This window comes from Loxodonta africana, chromosome X (genome assembly GCF_030014295.1).
Source record: "Loxodonta africana isolate mLoxAfr1 chromosome X, mLoxAfr1.hap2, whole genome shotgun sequence".
Taxonomy (NCBI): domain Eukaryota; kingdom Metazoa; phylum Chordata; class Mammalia; order Proboscidea; family Elephantidae; genus Loxodonta; species Loxodonta africana.
Window position 1 is genome coordinate 156,927,995 of NC_087369.1, and position 13,156 is coordinate 156,941,150.

At 41.9% G+C, this 13,156-nt stretch overlaps 1 protein-coding gene across 2 annotated transcripts in view; it reads left to right on the plus strand.

Annotated features, from left to right (window-relative positions):
• The window catches only part of HPRT1 (hypoxanthine phosphoribosyltransferase 1), a 29,127-nt gene extending 26,326 nt beyond the window's left edge, over positions 1–2,801 (plus strand). For both annotated transcript variants that reach the window (XM_064277601.1, XM_023539951.2), the window contains exons 7-9: positions 701–747; positions 911–987; positions 2,075–2,801. In XM_064277601.1, coding sequence (XP_064133671.1) covers positions 701–747; positions 911–987; positions 2,075–2,122 — 172 coding nt within the window. In that variant the 3' untranslated portion in view covers positions 2,123–2,801. The remainder of the gene's footprint in view (positions 1–700; positions 748–910; positions 988–2,074) is intronic.
• Positions 2,802–13,156: the final 10,355 nt, after the last annotated feature.

The following is a 13,156-nucleotide window of genomic DNA, read 5'->3' on the forward strand; positions in this document are numbered from 1 at the left end:
TTACGCGGGAAGATAGCAAATTTTACGCTTCATCAAGACCTGTCCTTAACATATGTAAAGGCTTTCAAAGCACCTTCTACAGCTTTTTTTTTTTTTTAAATTGGCTGAAAATTTCCCACAGGCAGCGTTTAAGTTAACAAAATTTTGGTAGAGTTGGCTCATTCCACCTGCATCTTTTGCTCTCAGAAAAGAAATACCTGGCTCCTTTGGCCTGCTAGTTATTTTTTAGCCTAAAGTTCCTGTTGGCAAGCAGGTATGAGAAGTGTGGATGAAAGGGGGTGCTCACCACCCACATGCATTTGTGCTTTGGGGATTGTATTTCCAAGGATGGGGACCCAGAGCCCTTACCTGTTTATCCTTGCCCACTGGCAGCCCGCACACATCCATCCTGCTGATTAGCCGCCCTTCTGCGGAAGCTGTTACTATCAGGGTGCAGCTAGCAGAACCCGATGCCGTGCTGCAGGTGGAATGCAATCGGGGGACCTCGTCTGTAGCGTGAGCTCACTGCTGCCCCTTCGCCAGTGATCCCCAGTGATCCTCCGTGATTCAGCTCTCCATTTCCTGGTCTGTCTTTGAGCACATTAAAGCTGACCATCTTATGCTAAATGCAGATGAAACAGTGTTTGGCAAGACTAGCGTTCCCTTTTCTAATGCCCTGGAGTGTCTCCATATGTCTCATGTCACATTTTGTAATTAACAGCTTGCTGGTGAAAAGGACTCCCCGAAGCGTTGGCTATAGACCAGACTGTAAGTGAATTACTTTCTGTCAATCGTTTAACCATCTTTAAACAGGTTTTATGTGACACGGTTTAGTGCCTTTAAAGAATATTTGTAGGGAAGGCACATTTGCAAGTATTCGATTGAAAGTGATGTTTCTGTACCTAAAATGATGACTTGTGATTCCTTTCAGTTGTTGGATTTGAAATTCCAGACAAGTTTGTTGTAGGATATGCCCTTGACTATAATGAATACTTCAGGGATTTGAATGTAAGTAACGCTCTGTTTTTTAACTCTCATTTTTCAAAACCCACAGAAACATTTAGGAAAGAGAAGAATTGTTTTCTCTTCCCAGCACCTCATAATTTGAACAGACTGATGGTTCCCATTAGTCACATAAAGCCGTAGTCAAGTACAGTTGTCCTTAGCGCTGGAACTTGGCCAGGCTAGGGTGACACTCCTTGCTGGCTGAAACAGTTGAACAGCTTTAGTATAGAGTAACTATCCCATTATTATCTCACATGATAAATGCGGTTATAAGTAAGAAATGAAACTAGCTTAAGTCTCTTAACTTAGTCTCCTTCAAACACCACCATCCTATTCTGGGGCAGGAGTTCCACGCATACGTTTCTGAACATGGCGGAGGGAAATTACGAAGACCACGCCAACAGTACAGTCTAAAGCAGTTTTGACTCAATCTTTTTTTACTCCTTACCCTAGCCTCTTTTTTTTTTATAATTTTTATTGTGCTTTAAGTGAAAGTTTAGAAATCAAGTCAGCCTCTCACACAAAAACTTATATATACCTTGCTACATACTCCCAATTGCTCTCCCTCTAATGAGACAGCCCGCTCCCTCCCTCCCCTCTTTCTTTTCATGTCCATTTCACCAGTTTCTAACCCCTTCCACCCTATCATCTCCCCTCCAGAGAGGAGATGCCCACATAGTCTCAAGTGTCCACCTGATCCAAGAAGCTCACTCCTCACCAGCATCCCTCCCCAACCCATCGTTCAGTCCAATCCCTGTCTGAAGAGTTGGCTTTGGGAATGGTTCCTGTCCTGGCCTAGCCCCTACTTTGATGTACTTAAAATTCCCTGCTTTGTTACTCAAAATTAAATATTGAGACAAAAAAACCTATCAAACTAAGGGGACAAACCACTACTTAGTTTTCAGAAGACACGCTTCCCCTACCCCCACCCCCGAAGTCATGGCCTAGAGAACAAAATGAGTACCCCTCTCTGCTTATGAAGAACCCCTGCAGCACAGTACCATTCTTCCAAGATACGTAAAATGCTATTCTTGCCGTTCATTTCAGAATGCACTTTTCTAATGTGAATTTCTGGATTTTTATTTTCTAGCACGTCTGTGTCCTTAATGAAACTGGAAAAGCCAAATACAAAGCCTAAGATGAGAGTTCAAGTTGAGCGTTTGAGTTTGGAAACAGCTCGAGTTCCATTGACATCACCAGTAAAGTGATCAAATGTTCTAGTTCTGTGACCATCTGCTTAATAGAGCTTTTTGCATGTACCTTCTAAGAATTTTTATCTGTTTTGTATGTTAGAAATGTCTGTTGCTGCAGTCCTGAGCTCTTTATTTGCACTATGAGCCTATAGGCTCTCGGTTCCCTTTGGATGGAGTGTTGTTTGCCTTGTGAATGGAAGTCTCTTAAACCAAGCCACTGATGAAAGAAAATATTGAAATTGTATCTGTAAGAAACATTTAAAGAGAAGATATATTAGTTTTTTAATTGGTATTTTAATTTTTATATATTCACAGAAGAACGGAAGTGCTTGAATCTTGTTCATTATACCGCCGTGTGTTTAGGAAATTAAGAAGCAGTCGGTTTCCGTATCAGTGACAGCATCTAAGAGGTTTTATTGTGTCTGAGACCATATGTCCTGGAATTTCGTTAGTAGTGTTTCAATAGTATTAACTGAATGTTCCCACTTGTTCAGATTGTTTCTGATCAACCTTTGTCAACAGTTCCTTTTAAATATAAATAAATTCCAAAAAACACTTGTACCACTTTTTCAATTCTTGTTAGTATGCAGATCCTGAAAATAAAGGCCGTTGCTTTAAAAGAAACTATGCATGCCTATCATTTCTCTACAAATTAACCTAGTAGTCTTTCTACTGGTTACTTTTTCCTTGTCTGTTAAATTTTAGTAGCTGTTTGAATCATAATCTTTACCCAACACAGCAAATAATGATTATCGGGAAGAAGGGGTTGGTGGAGCTAGCAGGCTCCCTCCCTACTTCAGGGACACTCGATTTCAGACCCATGGTATACTTTATTACATTTTACTATGCTAAAATTGAGGAGCCCTGGTGGCATAGTGGTTAGGTACTCAGCTGCTAACCAAAAGGTCAGACCCACCAGCTGCTGTGAGAGAGAAAGATGTGGCAGTCCAGTGTGCTTCTGTAAAGATCACAGCCTTAGAAACCCTATGGGCCAGTTCTGCTCTGCCCTCTAGGATCCCTGTGAGTCAGAATCAACTCGAGGGCAGTGGGTGGGTGGGTATGCCAAAATAGCATGGCTTTCTGTTAAACTGTCCAGACTGCAGTCTCAGCAGTCGTTTTCAGACACATACTGTTACTCTGTTGTATGGATAATAACTTTATTGATCAAAGAACAACAACAACAATAACCTTTTGTTTTCTTGGAGCAGGAAGAAACATTTTTAACCAAATCTCTTAATACCCTCTCCGTTCCAGGTGAGGTATGGTCCGACAACCTTGTGAGCCATTTAGTTGTATTTATGCCTTGAAAACAACAACAACAAAACCCAAACCCGTTGCCATCAAGTCAGTTCCAACTCATAGTGACCCTATAGGACAGAGTAGAACTGGCCCATAGGGTTTCCAAGGAGTGGCTGGTGGATTCAAACTACCGACCTTTTCGTTAGTTGCAGAACACTTAACCCCTGCACATTGTAATTCCCAGCAGCAACGTGGGAAACTTAATAATAATTTGCTATAGCTCTAGTACTTGGGGTGTACAAAGCATTTTCACTCCTGTTACCCCACCTGAGCTTCATAACCCTGTGGGGTTGAGCTAAGTGTTGCCACATGTGACCGTGGTACCCCAAATAACTATTCTCCTTCCCCCCACAAAATACACTGTTCCAATAGCCTTCCCCATAGCAGTTGATGGCAGCTTTATCGTTCCATCAGTCACTTTTACCCCAAAACTTAGTGTCATCCTTTCTGATACCCCACATCTAGTCTGTCAGGAAATACTGTTGAACTTGAAAATACAGCCAGAATCCAGGTTTATTTCAAAATAATCCAGCGGAAGACTGGGAGGTGGTCGTGTATACAGCTGAAGTAAGAGTGGCCATTCATTGATGCTTGTGGTAGCTGGCTCATAGGTACATGAGGGGTTATCTGTTTTCATGTATAGTAATTAAAAAAAAAAGAAACTCTAGAATCTGATCACTTCTCATAGCTCCATTGCTACTACCCTGCTCCATGCCACCATCACCTCTTCCATATCACCGCATGAGCCAGCTTTACTGCTTCCACCTTGGGCTCCTACAGTGTTATCAGGTTACCCCTGCTCACATTCTCCAACGGCTCCCTATGCCTTATAATGGTCCACTTGGCCCTACTTCATTGCCCCACCCCCTTCCTCTCTGACCTCATCTACCAGCCTTATGCCTTGCTCACTCCACACCAACCAGACAGCCGTCCTTGTTCTTGAACAGGCTAGCTATGTCTCCCCCATGGCCTTTGTGCTGGCTGGTTGCTCTGCCTAGACAGCCCTTCCACCCGCCCCCCCCCCGTCTTTGCTCAGATGTCACCTCACTGAGGTTTCCCTGGCTACTCTCTTTCATACTGCAACCTGCCTCGCACAGCTGGGCCTCCTTACCCGCCTCTTTTTCCAGTTGTCTTTACCACCTTCTGTTAGGTTGAAGCCTATGAAATTACTGTTTTTGTAGGTAGAAAATGGTTATTGGCAACTTGGAGTGGTATAATCTAAGAACATGCCACATAATTTTACAGATGGAGAAATGCAAGGCTAGTAAGTGACAGAGTAGGAACTTGAACCAAGGCAATATATTTTTTTTTTTTTTTGGTGAAATATATACGACAAAACATTTGCCAATTCGACCATTTGGTTTAGTGTCCAACCAGGTTCCAGAGTTCCAAAATAGTTGGCTGCAATTGCTCTCACCAGTGCAATTGTTTTGGCGAAAGGATAGACCTCTAGAGCTTCCTACTCTGCCATTTTGGGTGATGTCACTCCCTAAACCCAGGCAGTCTTCCAGAGCCTGCTGTCGAGGTCATTGCCAGTTCTCCTATATAGTGCCCATCTCTTACGTGAAAACTAACGCTCTAATAGCATAGAGGGAAATATTAAACTCGTGGAAGGTAATAATTCCAAATGACTTGTACATTCAAAACAGCTTTTTTTGAGGGCACAACTGATCTTTAAGAATGTAAGCTGACTTCCTCTAGCACTGGAAAAGCATTTTCAAAGACAGTTGCAGAGTTCCTTCAACATGATCTTCACATTCTTCTCCTAGCTTATTTTACAACCCCATGAACAACTTAGACAAAATAACTTTCTGGCATGAAGGATCATGTGTACTCTTTGCCATTTTTAAATGTGATTTTTATAGACTCTTAAAACCACTTGAAAGAGTAATGATTTTTTAATGGCTTTTCATTATTATTTGTAACTTCAAGCACCACTGATCAAAACTGCCAAACTCAGTTTCAGATTTTCTCTTGACACAGTAGGGATGTGTTCCGTAATGAGCGTCTTCGTTAGGATTCATGACTGAGTGACTTTAAGACTTGGTAGCTTTTCGTTAGAACTTCCTTTCCTTAACATTTTTTCCATTCCTTTCATTATGACAATATTTTAGAGCTCTGAATACTGATCAAAAGTTCAGTTGAATTACACATAGCTGCTTCTGCCTACAACCCTCTTGTCTCAGATCTTCCCATGGCCATTGCTCAGGACTCAGCTCAAATATCTTCTCCCTAGAGAAGCTTTTCCTGGCCACCCTGTTTACTAGCCACTCTTCCTCCCACCCCAAGTGACGTTTTCTTCTGTCAACCTGTTTTCTTCTCTTTATGGCCCTTATCCCTGTCTGATAGACAATTTTTTTAAACTTTTTATTTTGAAATAACGATAGACTTACAGAAAAGTTGTAAAAATAGTACAGGGAGTTCCTGAATAGCCTTCACCAGCCTCTCCTAATGTTAACAATTCCATCTTAGCATACCATGGCACAATTACCAAAACCAGGAAATTAACACTGGTACAATGCTAGTAACTAGAGACCTTAAAAAAAAAAAAATTTTTTTTTTTTTTGGGACCTTACCTGAATTTCACCAGATTTTCCCCTCATGTCCTTTTTCTGTTCCAGCATCTCACATTGCATTTAGTCACTGTGTCTCCTCCAACCTGGACAGTTCCTTAGTCTTATCTGTCATGACCTTGACACTTCTGGTGAGTACTGCTCAGTTATTGTGTAGACTGTTTCAATTTGGGTTTGTCTGCTGGCATTTTCTCATGATTAAATTGAGGTCATGCATTTTTGGCAAGAACACCACGGAAATGATGTACATTGTATCAGAGGGCACGTGATGTTGATGTATCTTGTTACTGATTGTGTAAACCCTGATTACTTGGTTAAGGTGGCATCTGTTGGGTTTCTCTGCTTGAAAGTGACTCTTCCCTAATTGATGGGTATCCTGGGAGAGATACTTTGAGACTATGCAAATGGTATGGCCCCTCCAGCTTTTGCCCACTGCTTTCAGCATTCATCAGTGGATCTTGCCTGCAACCATTATTACTGTGCCGTTTGCCCAATGGTGATTTTGTATTCTCCTCATTTCATTCTACATTCGTTAATTACAATTCTTCCGTAGGGAAGTACTGTCTCTTCTCCCCCATAATTGTCTATGTAGAAAATTCTAAGGAATCTGTCATGGATTGAGTTTTGTTCCCCCAAAAATGTGTGCATCAACTTGGCTAGGCCATGATTCCCAGTATTCTGTGGTTGCCCTCCATTTTATGATTTTGTAATTTTATGCTAAAGAGGATTAGGGTGAGATTGTAACACCACCCTCACTCAGGTCACCTCCCTGATCCAAGGTAAAGGGAGTTTCCCTGGGGTGTGGCCTGTACCACCTTTTCTCTCTCAAGAAGATGAAAGGGAAGCAAGCAGAGAGTTGGGGACCTTATACCGCCAAGAAAGCAGCCCTGTGAGCAGAGCGCATCTTTTGGACTTGGGATCCCTGCACCTGAGAAGCTCCTCGACCAAGGGAATATTGATGACAAGGACCTTCCTCCAGAGCCAACAGAGAGAGAGAGCCTTCTGCTGGAGCTGATGCCCCGAATTTGGACTTGTAACCTACTAGACTGTGAGAGAACAAATTCCTCTTTGTTAAAGCCATCCACTGGTGGTATTTCTGTTGTGGTAGCACTAGATAACTGAGACAGAATCCAAGAAAAAAAGCTACTAGAATTATTAAAGAAATTTAGAAAGACTACATATATAAACTAAGAGCCCTGGTGGCAAAGTGATTAAGAGCTGGGCTGCTAACCAAAAGGTCAGCAGTACGAATCCACCAGCTGCTCCTTGGAAACCCTATGGGGCAGTTCTATTCTGTCCTATAGGGTCGCTATGAATCGCAGTCGACTCTACGGCACACAGCAGCAGCAGCAGCACATATGCAAACTAAATACACAAAAATCTATTGTATGTCTATCTACTAGCAATGAACTATCAGAAACCAAAATTCAAAAACTGCCATTTACAATAGCATCAAAAATGTAAAATATTTGGGAATAATTTGACAAGATATAGGTAAGATCTATACACTGAAAAATATAAAAATATTGCTGAGAGAAATAAATAAGGTAAAAGAAGAGCTAAATAAACGGAGAGGTATACTGAATATACCATGAACTGCCGAGAGAATGAACAAATCTGTCTTGGAAGAAGTACAGCCAGGGTGTTCCTTGGAAGCAAGGATGGTGAGATTTCATCTCACGTACTTTGAACATGTTATCAGGAGGGACCAGGACATCATGCTTGGTAAAATAGAGGGTCATCGAAAAAGAGGAAGACCCTCAACGAGATGGATTGACACAGTGGCTGCAACAATGGGCTCGAACCTAGCAATGATTGTGAGGATGGTGCAGGATGGGGCAGAATTTTGTTCTGTTGTGCATAGGGTCACTGTGAGTCAGAACACCTAACGCCTAACACCAACAGCATACTACGTTCAGGAATCGGAAAACTCAATATTGTTAAGATGACTGCTCTCCACAAATTCATCTATCAATTCAATGCAATCCCAGTCAAAATTCCTGAAGCCTTTCTTGTAGAAATTGGTAAGGTAAGTCTAAAATTTATGTGGAAATACCAGGGACGTAAAGAGTAGCCAAAGCACCTTTGAAAAAGAATAAAGAACAAAGTTGGAGGACTCACACCATCTGAGTTCAAGACTTACTATAAAGCTACAGTAATCAAAACACTGTGCATTGTCATAAAGATACACAAATAGGTCAATGGAACAGAAGACATAACGGGAAAAAAGTATATATATATATATTCAGTTGATTTTTGACGATGTTACAAAGGCAACTCAGTGTAGAAAGAATAGTCTTTTCAACAAATAGCACAGGAATAATTGAATTTGTTGTTGTTAGGTGCCATCAAGTTGGTTCCGACTCATAGCGACCCTACATACAACAGAACGAAACAGTACCAGGTCTTGCGCCTTCCTCACAAGCATTGCTATGTTTGAGCCCACTGGTGCATACGCAACACAAAAAGTATAGCCACATGCAAAAACACAAACCTCAACCTTCATATCATATTTATAAAACATAACTCAAAATAGATCACTAACCTAAATGTAAGAGCTAAAACTGTAAAACTTCTGGAGGAACATGTAGATGAAAGTCTTCAAAACCTTGGTTTGGCAGAGTTCTTAAATAAGCCACACAATAAGCATAAACTGTAAAAGGCAAACAAGGTATTGGCCTTCATCAAAATGAAAACTTTTGTTATCCAAAAGGCACAAGAATATGAAGGAAAAAAAAGCTACAGACTGAGGGAAAACATTTACAACACATCCAAGGAAGTACTTTCGAGCCAAAGTATATAAAGAACACTTAACAATTTAATTATAAGAAGACAAATGAACTTAGGGGAATTACCAGAAGACAAATGAATTTAGGCACAAAAGGTTTGGACACTTCACCAAGATTTATGGATGCCAAATAAACACATGAAAAGATGCTTGTCATCATTAGTCATTGTTGTTTGTTATGTCGTTAGGTGCCGGTGAGTGGGTTTCCAACTCTTAGTGATCCTGTGTACCACAGAACAAAACACTGCCCGGTCCTGCGCTATGCTCACAATCATTGTTATGCTTCAGCCCGTTCATGCTTGAGGCCGTTCTTGCAGCCACCGTGTCAGTCCATCTTGTCGAGGGTCTTCCTCTTTTTTTGCTGACCCTGTACTTTACCAAGCGTGATGTCCATGCCATCCTTGCTTCTAATGAGCACTCTGACTGTACTTTTTCCAAGCAGATTTGTTCGTTCTGGCACTCCATGGTATATTCAATATTCTTTGCCAATACCACAATTCAAAGGCGTCAATTCTTCAGTTTTCCTTATTCAGTGTACAGTTATTAGGAAAATACAAATTAAAACCGCAATGTAATACCACTACACACCCTCTACTAGAATAGCTGAAAGTTTTAAAATAGCTCACACCAAGTGTGGGCAAGGATGTGGAGGAACTGGAACTCACATATACTGCTGGTGGGAAGGTAAAATGGCACAACTGCTTTGGTAAACAGGTTGACTGTTTTCTTGAAAAGCTAAACAAACACCTACCATATGACTCAGCCATTCCACCCAAGAGATATGGAATATCTAGATATTCACCTAAGAGAAATGGAAACTTATATCCACACAGACTCCTGCACATGAATGTTCATAACAGCTTTATTTATAATACACAAAACTATAAACAACCCAAATGTTCATCAACAGGTAAATGGATGAACATACTGTGGTATAGCCACATGATGGGATTTACTCAGCAATACCAGTACCAGGACCACTTGCTAGCTATCAAGTTGATTGCCTTATGGCAACCCCGTTCGGTTACAAGCCAAGTGCGGTAACCGTTGGCACCGCCCCAACTCCTCAGCACTAAAAAGGAATAAACTATTGTTACACACAATAACTTGGGTGGCTCTCACAATAATTACGTTGAATGAAAGCAGTCAGGCCAAAACAAGTACTTAGTGTATGATTCCATTTATATAAAATTTTAGAAAATCCAACTAATCCATAGGGACAAATAGCAGATCAAGGTTGCCTGAGAACGGGGGATAGGGGGGAGAGAAATGAACTACAAAAGGGCATGAGAAACTTTTTGGAGGTGATGGGTATGATCATTTTCTTGATTACAGTAATGGCTTTACAGGTATACACATGTATAAGAGAGTCCCAGGGTGGTGCAGTTAAGTCCTTGGCTACTAACTGAAAGGTTGGCTGTTCGAATCCACCCAGAGGAGCCTCAGAAGAAAGGCCTGGTGATCTATTTCCAAAAAATCAGCCACAGAAAATGCTATGGAGTGCAGTTCTACTCTGAAACACATGGGGTCGCCATGAGTCAGTCAAATCTATGGCACCTGGTTTGGGTTTTATTTTTACATATGTTGAAACTAATTATACACTTTAACTATGTGCAGTTTATTTTATGTCAATTATACCTCAAATAAAGCTGTAGAATAAAACTACACTGAGATACCATTTCTCACCTATCAGAGTAGCAAAAGAAAAAAAAAACTTGACAATGCATTCTGTTTGTCGGAAGGACAGTCTGCCAAGGCCTCTGGACCTTCCATCCGGGCCGCCTATTCAGAGGCCTTGGGCCGGGAACATTCTCTGATAGCAGAGGTTGAGAACTGGGTTTCTCTCTATTTTCCTGTTTCTTCTTATCAGGGGAGCCTCCCTCCATGTCCTGGGCACACAGTAACTTTTTCTGTTCTGTTCATGCACTGACACCACATGCCACCTGGTCAAGCCCACTTCTCTGTTCCCAGCAGGAGAGAACAGTCTCTTACCTGTGGTACAAGCAGGGTGCGCCAGCTACAGGAGGTGACTTGCCGGCCGTGAGAGACCCACATTTGAACCTGACCTTGCTCTGTCTCTCCTCTATGTGACTCTGACCCTGGCACAACACTTGGTGAGACTATGGGGAAATGGGTATTTTCATACATCGTTCTTTTATATAATAACATTGCTGTTTCCCTGTTTTGAGCATTTTTATCTTGATTTATTTTTGTGATTTTCCTGTCTGGGTTGACATCTGGCTGCTCTGCCCAGTGTTCTAGTCTTGGGTTGATACCTGATATTATTGACTTTCTAACCAGAGAACTCCCTTTAGTATTTCTTGTGGTTTTGGTTTGGTTTTTATGAACTCCCTAAACTTCTGTTTATCTGGAAATGTCCTAATTTCACCTTCATATTTGAGAGACGGTTTTGCTGGATATATGATTCTTGGCTGGCAGCTTTTTTTCCTTCAAGCCTTTATACATGTCATCCCATTGCCTTCTCGCCTACATGGTTTCTGCTGAGTAGTCCGAGCTTATTCTTATTGACTGTTCTTTGTTGGTGACTTTTCGTTTATCCCTCACTGCTCTGAAAATTCTCTCTTTATCTTTGGTTTTGGCAAGTGTGATTATAATATGTCTTGGTGACTTTCTTTTGGGATCTACCTTGTGTGGGGTTCCATGAGCATCTTGGATAGATATCTTCTCATCTTTCACGACATCAGGGAAGTTTTCCACCAACAAATCTTCCACAATTCTCTCCGTATTTTCTGTTACCCCTCCCTGTTCTGGTACTCCAGTCACGCATAGGTTATTTCTCTTGATAGAGTCCCACGTGATTCTTAAGGTCTCTTAATTTTTTTTAATTCTTTTATCTGATTTTTCTTCAAATATATTAATGCCAAGTGATTTATCTTCCAGTTCAGAAATTCTGGCTTCTACTTGCTCAATTCTGCTCCTCTGACTTTCTATTCAGTTGTCTACTTCTGTAATTTTATTGTTAATCTTCTGAATTTCTGATTGCTGTCTATGGATTTTTCCAGCTTATTAAATTTTTCATTAGGTTCCTGAATAATTTTTCTAATTTCTTCAGTTACTTTATCTGTGTGTTCCTTGGCTTGTTCTGCATATTGCCTCATTTCCTTCCTGATGTCTTGAAGGGTTCTGTATATTAATCTTTTGTATTCTGCCTCTGGGAATTCTAGGAATGCACTTTCATCTAGAAGATCTCTGGATTCTTTGTTTTGAGAGCTTGTTGAGGCGGTCATGGTCTGTTTCTTTATGTGACTTGATATTGACTGTTGTCTTCAAGCCGCCTATAAGTTGTTGTATTAGTTTATTTTATGTTTGCTTACTGTATTGTAGCTTCTCTCTTTGTTTTGTTTTGATATGCCCAAATGGGTTGCTTGAGTGAACTAGCTTGATTATTTTTGTGTTTGGAGCTCTGATGTCCTGTCCTCAGATGGCTAGAGCTGTTATCAGGTATATGAGTCTCACAGTCCATTCACTTTTCTTGTATGAATTCAGCTCAGGTGTCCAGGTAGCTAATCATCAAGTGTGTGGTGCAGGCTCTGTCCTACAGCCTTAGAGGGGCAGGGGTGATTGGTGTATGTACCGGTGTCTGGTTGCAGCAGGGGGTCACACTCTGAACAAGGCAGGGGGCTGAGAATCGTCCCCCACGTGTCTCTGAGGAAAGCGTGTCCCTGTTCCCTAGAGCATACAGGTGGGTGTGTTCTGCAGATGGACCATGGGCACCCAATGTTTTTGGTTGTAAGGACTGGGAGGTACCAGTTATCCTTGGGCCCCTGTCACAGGTGGCTGGGTGTCCTGAGTGGAGCCACCAGTCCTTAGGCCCCTGATGTGGGTAGGTGAGGACCTTGTTTAATAGGCAAAGCAATGTCAAACATCAAACACCCCCCTCTCCACTGCACAGCTGAAACGGTTGGAGTCTGCCAACAAGGGCCTAGTCTCCTGAAATAGGCCCACACAGGTCCATGCGGGGGGAAAGGTGCTCAAAGTCCACAGACTGTTTATGCCTGGACAGGAGCCACTTCTGTCCTGAGTATCCCCAGCTAGTGGAGCTGGGAAATTATCTTTTCCCCCAGTTGCAAATTTTTTCCTTCTCCAAGGCTGGGAGGATGGCTCTAGGTGCTCTACAGGGTCTATCTCAGGCTCAGGGAATTCAGCTGCTGAAGCTGGGTTGGGGGCGAGGGATGGGGGTGCGGTAAAATATACTCAAGTACTTAGCTTTTGCCGAGAGCGCCCTTCTCCTCAGGTTTCAGAGGTGTGAGTGGGCTGTGTGGCTGCTGCTTCTCCCTGAGAAAACCGCAGCTGAACGC